The sequence below is a fragment of the Ornithodoros turicata genome, chromosome 6 (assembly GCF_037126465.1).
Source record: "Ornithodoros turicata isolate Travis chromosome 6, ASM3712646v1, whole genome shotgun sequence".
Lineage (NCBI taxonomy): Eukaryota > Metazoa > Arthropoda > Arachnida > Ixodida > Argasidae > Ornithodoros > Ornithodoros turicata.
In genome coordinates, this window is record NC_088206.1 from 62,608,651 (window position 1) to 62,620,659 (window position 12,009).

Here is a 12,009-nt window from a genome sequence, read left to right on the forward strand (position 1 = left end):
TGAGCTACGACTATCGCGCTACATCACGAAGGGTAAGCGCCATCCAGCGCACGCTTTGCCGCATGTTCGATTCAGAAGCCAATCTATAGCAGACGGCTACGAGAACACACCATCGCTGTAACTGGAACCGATACACCGTAAACGGACTCATCTCGCAACAACTACCCGAGTTCAAGGCCGAACTGCCGTGCACGCAGAGCAGAAGACACGAATCGAATCGGAAGCAGAGGACACATCTTCAGCAACATTGCCACCGAAGCCATTTATAGCAGAGAGAAGATCGATGCCGCACGCCCCCAACACGGCCTGCGGCCGCAACAACTCCTTTACTTTGCCCTTCAACCACTGGCATAAACCAAGATTTATGTCACTACGCTCTCGAGGCACCCTCCCGGTATAGTGGTCGAGCGGGCGCCAGTTCCGGTATAATGCGCGCTGCGCGATCGCAAAAGTGTTGCGGGACATAAAATCGATACAAGCGAGAGAGAATGGGAAAATTAATGTCGGGTAAGCGAAGACTATAGACACTAGGGTTGGCGACAAGTGACCCCATAGATCACCTAGGCGTATAAAATATGAATTTATATATATATATACCTACACATTTGATACGTAATATACGGGACGAAGTGCTGGTCATTTTCACTTCATTTTATTTTATCTCTGCATTTCAAGACATTGCTCAACCAACACCTTCTAGATAACAGAGAAAGCCTCAACACGGTTTAACGTCACACGCCTGGCCCGGCTGCCATACATTTTCGATGAGCAAGCTTTTCTGTTCTTCGCTCTTTCGGTGACGTCACATCTATCTATCGCCAGCAGCCACAGTATAGGACCAGGTACGTGACGTCAACTGAAAGAGTGCAGAGGCCTTCTCTGTTATCTAGAAGGTGTTGGCTCAACACGGGCTCTGGCTTGGCTTGGCTTGGCATGTTTAAGCCCCGCCCTGCGCTTGTTCCTATTGGCCGAAAATAGCAGCCGCATCGCTGCACGTCGCGACAAGATATAAACCGACATGTGGCGTAGTACATTATACTCCCAGGGCCCAGCGGAGTAGCTCTGTTAAGGTTGCCGGACTACATTTCCTGTCGTTCTTAGGTTGGACACGCGTATAGCCAGTACATTCTGTATCGGATCATTATAAATTAAAGAAAGGGCAAGAAGTGTCCTCATCGATCAGTTCGATCTATACGACCGAGAAGTTACTCTCCGCGATGCGAAATTTCTCTAAGCACGACCTGTGCGAGAGTGTGTGATTCAGATGCAATAACCTTGGACAAAGCGTGGAAAAGAAGGAAAACAGACCACCTACCTTCACTTGCGAAACCACGCAGGGTATGGGCTTGACTCCCTGTTTGACACACGACTTCCGGTACGCCTCCAAGAGATCATCTGACGTCAGCATGGACGCTGAAAGAAAGGAAAGGGAGCGTGCCTTACACACAGCGTCATTCCAGAGGAAAACACGACACACACGAGCGTCGGCTGCGCGACGTCTGTGTCATGTAACTGGTGAAATCATTCAATTGGTAGCACACCTGACCGTCAATCACAGAGGTACGGGCTCGAGTGCGCGGCTCTCACTGACTTTTCGTTCACTGCGGTCTCTCAGATCACTGGCTTTTCTTAATTTGCCTTGTTTTAAGTCTCTGCATTTTAAGTGTAGCATTCTCATGGCAATCTTATTTGCTTCAAATTAGAAAGGGAATGTGGTAAACAGCAGGCATTGATACGGGCCATTTCACACGGCACTCTCTCTCTCTCGCAGCATGCACGCTTTACCGGAGCGTATTCGAAGTCAACAACATTCAATTTCAAATTTCAATGCGCCAGTTCAAGACTACTTAGAAGACTGTCCAGAAGAACATATTCTAATTGCTAATAATTTCCTCATTTTTTTCCCTACATAGAAAATTGGCATCACGGAAGGGTATGTGCAATATATACTATAGAAAGTAATGCGAGAAGAATTTCCAACGCATACACTTAACGAGTTACTGCTGAGAATTCGCAAGTCTAGTTTGGATACCGGTGTAGCGAAAGCTGTCTTCGGTACACTCTTAAAAATGAACTTCACCGCATAGCACGCTCCTTAGCCAACCATCCTTGGCTCATTAGCCAACCGAATGATATCGTTATCTGCCATGATTTGTTGAAAACGGGAGGCGTACGCCTTTTTTGTGACACTTATGCTGTTCATAATTGTCACAAAAAAGGCGTACGCCTCCACTGTTCAACAAATCAGGGCAGATAGCGATATCATTCGAGATGATGGTTGGCTAGGAGCGTGCTATGCGGTGAAGTTCATTTCTAAGAGTGTAGTTCCACGTTCATGCAGGGTAGCAGAACAAAGTACTACGACTGTATACGATCTATTTGCTCAGAACGCAACGAAAGCACGGACGGGCCACAGAGTACGACACGGCCGTGTTTTCTTTGCGTTCTGCCTAATTATGTTTCAGTACGACCGACACGTTACCCTTGTCCTATTATTTGCTTGCGACTCCCACGTGCATGTACCTTTCCCGTATTTTTTAATATTTTTTCCTGATCGAGAAACATGCAGGGAACAAGGTGAATTACGCAGAGGTATTTCACTCGACGCAAAAACGTTTAAACTAAAGGGTAGACAAGACAACAAAGATCACCCTTTCAGTGATCCTTTCATGTCTGCGCAAAAATATGTTCCATAGATGCTTTCCGCAGATCAAATAATTACCGGGTTTTACTAGATCAGAAGCACTCTGCGAAAACGACACGATAAAAGAAGCTGTCAAACGGGCTCACCAGTGTGATGTCTCACATCTCCACATTTTTTCATATCTCAATCAATCAATCAATGTGATCTCAGCCGCTTGAAAGGAATCGGGCGATCTGCCTATCGTGTTTTCGAATTGTTATCTTGAAGAAATACCTTCCGATCATCTACCAACACGCACGCTCTCACCTGACCTTTGGCTGACCTTTCCTTTTTTCTTTAATAAATCTTCATATCCCCCCGACTACGGCTTTTTTTAATCCACTAGAACGTAATCCACTCAGACACGTTTCGGAATACACGGCATACGGGATACGGCACACCTTCCGAATACCGTGTGCTCCCAAGAGCAACATGCTCACGGAATATTCTAGTGGAAGAAAAAAGCGAAAACACCGTTCACAGAGCCGAAGTTTCGTCCCGCGTCATGTTGAGCATTCACACGGTGCGGAATATCGGGAGTGGCGTACTGCAAACTTAGCAGACGACACTGCCAGCGTCTTTTCCTGTCGTCTGCTACGGAATATCTTGTGGTTGTGTCGCAGGATATTCCCCACGGTGCAGTGCACGTGAAGACACGACGTTGAGCTCTCGCGCATCACGTGAAAGCAGGAAGCCATGACGTTTTTCGCATCTTCCGCTGTAGTGTGGCACGTGTGGATACACGGATAATGAACTACGATTATTTTCACCACTTAATGACAAAATGAATCGTTCGCATTACTCAGGTGTGCCAATGAGCCCGCTGTAATCCTTCGCTGTATATCCAGCCGAACGACCTTGACAATCTACGCATTTATACTTATTAAACATGCACAGGCTACATGCGCACGTAACCGCAAACATCCCGCGTCTGAACCAACTTGTATTTAACCCTGCGTCGCCTTCCTCCGCGTGTCAATACTGAAAAACATTACGCCATTACCTAGTCACACATTTAATTGCCTTATTCACTAAGGCCGCGTGATCGTTCGCGCCTCTCCCGCGTCTTCTTCGACGAAATGACCGGCTAATCTGGCGAGCCTTCCTTTCAAATGCATGCGGGATGCAATTAGGGCTAACCGCTCTGTGCGGCTAATTTCACGTAGCCACTTACGCGGCGGGCAGTGCGTTGCCGCAATACGGCACCTCCCGCCTATATGCAGCAGGTTGAACTGCGTCTCTCACCAGAAGGCTCCGTATTTTGAGACCAAGACTCGGAGCTCTTTGCCCTTGAACTTTACCAGCGGGGATAGCGTACAGTGTGTTTATTTTTAGCCTTTACAGAATTTTTATTAAAAAAAAACTAATTAGAGCAGCGTAGATGTCGTTTTTCCAATTGAGTTCTAAGGCCCAGGCGGACATCCTCTCGAAGAAAGTGCGCAACTACAAGATGACTATAATTACTTAAAATTCATTAATTATCTTTTTTACTTAGGGGATTGCGGGCAAAAGCGAGATGGCAGATTGAGAGACTATCCTACACTCTTAAAAATGATGGTGGTGGTGGTGGTGGTGGTGGTGGTGATAGGGCTTGCCGTACTCTTAAAAATGAACTTCACCGCATAGCACGCTCCAAGCCAGCCATCATCTCGAATGATATCGTTATCTGCCCTGATTTGTTGAAAACGGGGGGCGTACGCCTTTTTTGTGACAATTATGAACAACATAAGTGTCACAGAAAAGGCGTACGCCCCCCGTTTTCAACAAATCAGGGCAGATAACGATATCATTTTAGATGATGGTTGGCTAGGACTGTGCTATGCGGTGAAGTTCATTTTTAAGAGTGTAGTTTGAAGCCAATCAATGTTTTAAAAAAAAATCCTGAAACACGAACGTGCGTTAAAATATAAATTACGAATTTTGATATGCAAATGAACCGAAACCGCGGCGACCTGGAACGCGGGGAGAACAGCGCTCATATCACGTCAGAGGGTCACGTGCTTTGGAGCGATGGAAATGATTGGAGTAGGTGCCGCTCAGCAGGCCTGATAAGCCGCTTTCCGTCCCAGATAAGCCTCCGTTTCGGCTCAGTTGCGTATCAAAATTCGGCGATTGATATTTTAACGCGCGTGCCTGTTTCAGGATTTTTAAAACGTGGAATGGCGTTCAACGAGGATAGTCTCTCAATCTGCTATCTCGCCTTTGCTCGAAATCCCCTAATTAAAGAGCTAATTAATGAATTTCAGGTAATTAGTACGTCTGAAGACATCAGTTCTACATCTGTATAGGGCTGAATTTTCCTGTGACGATCAAATCTCGGTGAGATGTACGATGCAGGTTCCAAGTATCGATCCTTGCAGTTTTATCACAATAATCTTACCTAAAAATTGCAAACGTAACTGGTCTCTCCTTGTCGACAAACTATCACACCCTAATCTTGACTTTTACTATCTTGACTCTCTTTATCATTCAGTCCCGAAATGGGCAAATGACTGTCACAATGCATCTCAGACCCCAGAAGGACAAAGATTACTTATTTTTCCTCCGAGTGTATTCGGCTATGCCTAAATATGAAAAAGATCCATAGTGAAATTTTTGGCACCAAGGACGGCGACTATTGCAGATGAACGTTTCTGTTTCTTTTTTTTTTTTTTTCCTTGTGCTCGTAAAAAGCATTCCAACCACTACTATGTCAGCTGCCCTATTCTACGCACGTTAGAAAGGAGGCGAAAGGAAAACCAATCAATAGAACAGATATAAGAAGAAGAAGAAAAAAAAAGGAAAAAGAAAACGTTCTGCGTGCAGGACGACGTCGTATGTCTGCTACCGGTTGCATGGCCATACTCATATCACGTGAACGTCAGACGGTTGCCAAGCCGCGCTCTGCAGCCTATCCCCGCAATTTTTTTTTAATTAATTGAGCGTCCTTTAATTACGAGCCGTGCAACCGCTAATGACCGGGAACCACTGTCGTGTTGTTACATCTAACGAACCCCTTCTAAAGCGACTCCTCCACGAGAGGATGTAGACGTGAAGCAGCCTCCATAAAGATCACGCCATCTTTAAAGTGTAACTATACAGAGTGAAAATAAAATAAAAAATAAAAACGAGAAGACAGCAGTGTTACGGCGAACGTGAGCAGCGTGCAAACGAAAAGTAAACAAAAAAAAATAATTCGAATGAAAAAGAAACAGGTTCACTCCGATGTCGCGCTGCTTAACACTGTCAAGTGAGACCCGAAACTTCCCGTGCAGCACAACGTCTGCCGTCGAGAGTAACGCTCAGCTCCGTGAAAAGCTTTCACAAGCGCGTTAACCGAGCCGCGCGCACCTTTTCAATTATGAAAGTCTTAGCGCTAAGCCATAGAGGCTAGAGAAGTGCATATCATCTGTCGCCTCCCACGTACGTCATACGCGAGTTTCTTTTTAAGTCTAAGCCCCTCGTCTAGGGGATTGAGAACGAGGCGCGGGAAGATGGCGGAATTGCAGCCTCCGTTTCTTTTGTCTCTCGAACGACGCGGATAAATTTTTTGTGTTTCTCTGGCCACTATTGTGGCCTTCCCTCATGAGCTTCTCTTCATTTATAATTCGCCCTTTCTCTCACTTCAGCAGAATTTATTACGACTGTCGCTCTATATGCATTTAAAAAAAAAAAGGCTTAACTGGCTTGTCCTTGCAGTCTCTTTTCTGTACAATGTTATCTTTTTCTTAAAACGACACAAATAAAAAAAATTTAAAAAATGAAGAAGAAAAAGAAACGCGAAGGAGAGAGCGAGAGAGGGGGCAAGTGGTAAGACTACAGGCGTGGCGAATTTTTTTTTCTTTTTTTTCCCTTCCGCGCTAGCGCCGCGAAGCGACTGGTGCTTTTCTTTTTTCCCTTTTTCTTCTTTTCTTTTTTTCCCTTTTTTCTTTTTTTCCCTTTCCGCGCTAGCGCCGCGAAACGACTGGTGCTTTTCTTTTCTTTTTCCCTTTTTCTTTTTTTTCCCTTCCGCGCTAGCGCCGCGAAGCGACTGGTGCTGCACTCTAAAAACAGAACTTCACCGCATAGCACGCTATGCGCCAACCATTGAAACGAATGATAGTGTTATCGCTTCTGGTTCGAAGAGAGAGAAGGGGGCGTACGCCTTTTTGTGGCAATTTGGATATATGAAAATTGCCACAAAAAGGCGTACGCTCCCATATATCTGTCTTCCAATCACTAGCGATAGCCCTATCATTCGTGGCAATGGTTGGCGCACAGAGTGTTATGCGGTGAAGTTCTGTTTTTAGAGTGTATGAGCGGTGTTATACGGGCGTGGGCAGATGGAGAGAGGGCGTAGCAGGAAGGAGTGAGGGACGTGGGGGTTAGTATCCATCCTGGGCCGACTTCAGGGGAACAGTGCCGACATTAGTCTGAAAAATCTGCCGGAAAACCCAGGGAAAAGCTCAGACAGCATACAGCCGGTGCGGGGATTCGAACCCGCCTCACCTCCCAGTCTCGACGTGGAAAGCGATTACCCTACACTTTTAGAAATGAAATTCACCGCATAGCACGCTCCTAGCCAACCATCATCCCGAACGATATCCTTATCTGCCCTGATTTGTTGAAAACGGAGAGGCGTACGCCTTTTTTTGTGACAATTATGCACAGAATAAGTGTCACAAAAAGGCTTACGCCTCCAGTTTTCAACAAATCAGGGCAGATAACGATATCGTTCGACATGACGGTGGGCTAGGAGCGTGCTATGCGGCGAAGTTCATTTTAAGCACATGATTTGTGGAAAACGGGAGGCGTACGCCTTTTTGTGACAATTAACATTTAACATTTTAAGAGTGTACTCTTAAAAATGAACTTCGCCACATAGCACGCTCCTAGCCAACCATCATCCCGGATGATATCGTTCCCTTCCTTGATTTGTTGGAAACGGGAGGCGTACGCCTTTTTGTGACACTTATGCAGAAATGTTAATTGTCACAAAAAGGCGTACGCCTCCCGTTTTCCACAAATCATGTGAGAGAACGATGTCACTCGGGATGATGGTTGGCTTGGAGCGTGCTATGTGGTGAAGTTCATTTTTAAGAGTGTAGCGTGGCGATATCCACTACAGAGGTTGGGTGCAGCTATACTCACATTTTCTATCTTGTACTCCCAAGTGTGTGTCTCAGATATTCTTTGCCTTGAAGAGCAGGGTGAGATGGGCAAAAGTCAATGCCTGGTGACAGAGCAAATCTGAACGGCCAATCTGAGCCTTCGTGTGTGTGTGGGGGGGGGGGGGATGTATTTATTAGACCAAAGGGAAAAAAAGCGGGGAAAGGTCAGCCAAACGGGACGTCGGCTTGCTATTCCGCAAAGAAAAAGGAAAAGAAATGAAAGAAGAAAATAAATAAAAAGAAAAGAATTAGGAAATAAAGGATAAACTAACGAACCGTGAAACAAGGATGAGATGGATTACAGAAGATGACTTTAGAAGAAAAAACATGAGGTTAATGCGTTGAGGGCGAGAGTGCATGGGGCAGTGAAGAATGAGATTGCACGACAGGAGTTCACAGGCTGTCCATAAGACCTGAATCGCTCAAGAAAGTCAAAACTGCTTTGGTCACAGACCGCTGTGTGAAGCCTTCGGCCTGTATACTGTCCTTCCATTTTCCCCTGGCTACGGCAGAACAAAAATAAATAAATAAAAATACAAGAAAAGAAAACAGAAGATACGTCGGAGAAGATTTCGGGAACTTAACGGGCAACTGCTTGCATATTTCGTGCGCAGAATTATCCCCGCTCGAGGGCCCCCAGCTGTTTTTTGTGTACAGAGTGCTTACGCGTGTCGTGAGATTTACACCAATGAACAGCTGGTAGATCAATAGATCACTACGAAGATCTAACACACTCAAACAGGCTCCACGAATCTGGCAATTATAGTATGTCCAAATTGCCGCAAAAGAGGAGTACACCCCTCTCGCGGTTGCCGGTTGCCGCACAGCGTGTCATGCACTGAAGTTACGTTTTGTTACGTTTTGAAGTACGTAGTGTAAGCTAATCAAAATAAAGTTCATTAAAGGAATCAAAAGTCACCAGTGTAAATTACAGGCCCAAATCCTCGCGGGATGAGCGCCTTCCTAATTTGTTTATTTCATGTCACTCACTTTTCCGGATCTTTTTTCTTTTTTTGAAAAATGCCGGCACAGTTCCCCCCGAAGCCGGCCCAGGACGCATACTAGCACCCCTGTCCTCTCTTCATCAGTCCACGTCTGTATGCCGCTCACAACCACAGTTGCTTCGCGGAGCTAACGCGAAACTAAAAAGCTACTGTTGTGTTTTGCGAAGAGCCTTCTTTTTTCTCTCTTTCTCTCTCTCTCTCTCTCTTTTTTTTTACAGCGCTGATGTGCAGATCATTTACGCAACAATGAAAAAAACACAAATTTAATCGTACACATTTTTTCCCTTTCCTTTTTTTTTTCCTGTCTATTGTGCACTTCTTAGACAATGACCCCAGGGAAGGTGGTCGCTCACATTTGTTTTGTCAATTTGGATGATTGACACAAAAAGGCGTAGACCCAGGGGCGTTCCCAGAGTAATTCAATCAATGCCCTCAGCGAGGACATGGCCCTAGCACTCTATATCGCCCCCCCCCCCTTTTTTTTTCTTTATCACATCACATCACACTATCGCGTTAGTCCCAAGAGAAGAACGCAACTAAACAGTTTTCCATCGTAATTGAGTAACAGCGTAGCAAAGGAAAGAAGCAAAATACAAATCGAAGACGTCTTCGCCCAATACTACGAGCAACTTCAAACGTATTCTCTTTCATATATGGCCTCGAGCACTCTCATATTCTTATCTCGTTACGTAGTTACGTCAGGATGTCTTCCATCGCACACAATGCGGCACGGGTGAGTGCAGGACGGAACGCAAACAACTCACTCCATCTATACGGTAAGTAGTACGGACGCACAAAGCAAAGCTTGATCCCATAATTATCTGTGTGCGATGAAGCCCGCCGTCCCCCAAAGACCTCCCGGTGAGCTGCTCAGCATGATATCGGTTTCGTCGGTGATTACGGAACAAAGTTTTCCTTTCATCGTCGTTGCCACGAGAACACGACCTGGCGCAGTTTTCAACACGTTTGACACCGGTTTGCTTGTTGACGACGGTGAGCGCTTGTATACTCGCAAACTACCAAAGAACGGGATAACTGGAGGCAATGCCGGAGGACTGTTCCCCTTTCCGTGTATTCGCAGAGGCGCCATTCCCCAGAATATCCCAGTGGAAGATGCGCAATACGTCGTAGCTTTCCGTTGTCCCGCGCTCCAAATCAGTCTTTTCGTGCTCGTCCCAACCATGGGGAATATCCTGAGGCTCAGCTGCAAGCATAGGCTGCAAGATATTTCGTAGCAGACGACAGGCTCGATGTCGTCTGCTATGGTGCGTCTATGTGCGCGGTACGCCACTTCCGGAGTTCCGATTCGATTGCTCAATACAATACAAGACACGGCGGAACTTCTGCCCCGTGTGCAGTTTTTGCTTTTGATTCCACTGCAATATTCCGTGGAGATGTTGCTCGTGTGAATAGAAGGATGAAATATTGGGTGCGTTAAGTGCCCCGGAGCACGAGTGTTTCAGTCCATAAATTCCTGAAATCTTTCGAGAAAAAATAAATGAGCTTTTTTTTTTTTTGCGATGTCTATAGAAGTTTAATAAAAACCTGTTCAAAGAGGGACGAGAAAAAATGTGTATTTTTTTCACATTTGTGACGTTGCCGTAAAATACATGCGACATGGTTCAGAATTGTTTTTACGTTATTTAATTCATCTCGTCGTCTTCTTTATAGTGAAACCATAGGCGTTAAAATCTGCGCCGTGGTGACCGAGAAAAGGCAGCAAACATGTTTCATTGGCCCGTTCGGCTGCCCAGGGGGCGCCCTCGCTCACTGCCATCAGTGCGACCTGTGGTGGCAAGGATAAGCTATTTCCGGCATTTATTTCAGTTATTTCGCAGTTTCCTGCAGTAATTTCATCAGGCATTGTACACATACACTAAAGTATAAGTCGAACACAGGGCAGAATTCACGCGATGACGTGTGAAATCGACAACATTGTCTTCTACGCTTGTAGAATATACTGGAAAACTTTTCCTCCGCCCGCCACCAGGGAAGAAAGTCGGCGCCAGTGTCGCCGTGCCAAACTCCAGCCGAACGTCCCTATAGGAAATACACTGGGACGGAGAGCTGGTATGCCCTCACACAAGCGCCACTCGCGCACCCGAGGGTGTCAGACTCCGAGTCGCTTTTCGCGCTCCCGTTTTAAATGGGTGCATGGAAGCAGACGACAAGAGCCCGGGTGCTTGTGATTTTCCGTGACGTACTTCCTGTTGGGTGCTGGCAGGACGACCTTCGAAATGTGGGCTCGGAAACAAAATACAGACAAAGTATGGTACCCAATGCTCCGATCGCAGTAAACTGTAATATTTTTATAACTGTTGTATTGCCAACTGTAGGATGAGACAAGCGCAAGTCTTGCTGTAATATTTCTACAACTGTTATCGTGCTTTTCTAGTACTTGACAACTTCAACGCGAATATGGGCAGTTATTCGCGGGTTCGCGGGAAATGAAGTGTTCTAAGGCAGCCATCTTCACAGTATAGAGCTCCTATGCACTCTCGGAAAAAAAGGTGGAGCAGTTATACCTTTCAGGAGGTAATATTTGTCGCATATGTTGTGCCTAAAAGGTTGCAAAGTTCTACCTGCTACCTCCCTCCCTCCCACGGGTTACCACTTCTGATTCGGTGAGCGAGGGGGGCCTACGCCCTTTTGTAGCAATTTGGATATATGATAACTGCTTTTACCACTCTTTTGAACCCTTTATCAAACGCTATGTTGACCTAGGTGGTAACTATAGACGTTACCACCTTTTCACACCCTTTTTTCTCATACTGTGGTGTCTCTTACAAATTCCCATCTTTTGCATTCCATTCGCTGTCGCAAGGAAGAGGCTTCACAACCGCCGCCGTCTCCTCCAACGTTGTTTTAGGTTCAAACTAAGCCAACGTGTCCTCCGTTTGTGCACTGCCTGAGCAGATCACGGGCAGCGCCATCAGCGAGCGAGCAGTGTAACGCTCCAAAGTTGTTTTTCGCTGTCTAGTGGCAGCTCCGGATGTGGTGGTATATGTGCCATGCTAATGGTCTTGGTTTCGCTATACGCGGAAACAAGCGGAAGAGCGCGCCAGGATCACTTCTCTGGAACTGGAATGCGTGCTCTGGAAACGTTCGAGACAGTTGGTGAACGGCGAATGAAGTTAAAGCTGTACCCACAGTGCTCAGGGTATCAAGGCAGTTAGAAATACGTTAATAAAAA

General features: G+C 46.0%; 1 protein-coding gene across 1 annotated transcript in view; it reads right to left on the reverse strand.

Moving 5' to 3' along the window:
• Nucleotides 1–12,009, reverse strand: part of LOC135396925 (protein phosphatase 1 regulatory subunit 37-like) — a 69,799-nt gene that overhangs the window by 39,362 nt on the left and 18,428 nt on the right. The window contains exon 2 of the mRNA XM_064628164.1: nucleotides 1,316–1,413. Within this exon, the coding sequence (XP_064484234.1) occupies nucleotides 1,316–1,413 (98 nt within the window). The remainder of the gene's footprint in view (nucleotides 1–1,315; nucleotides 1,414–12,009) is intronic.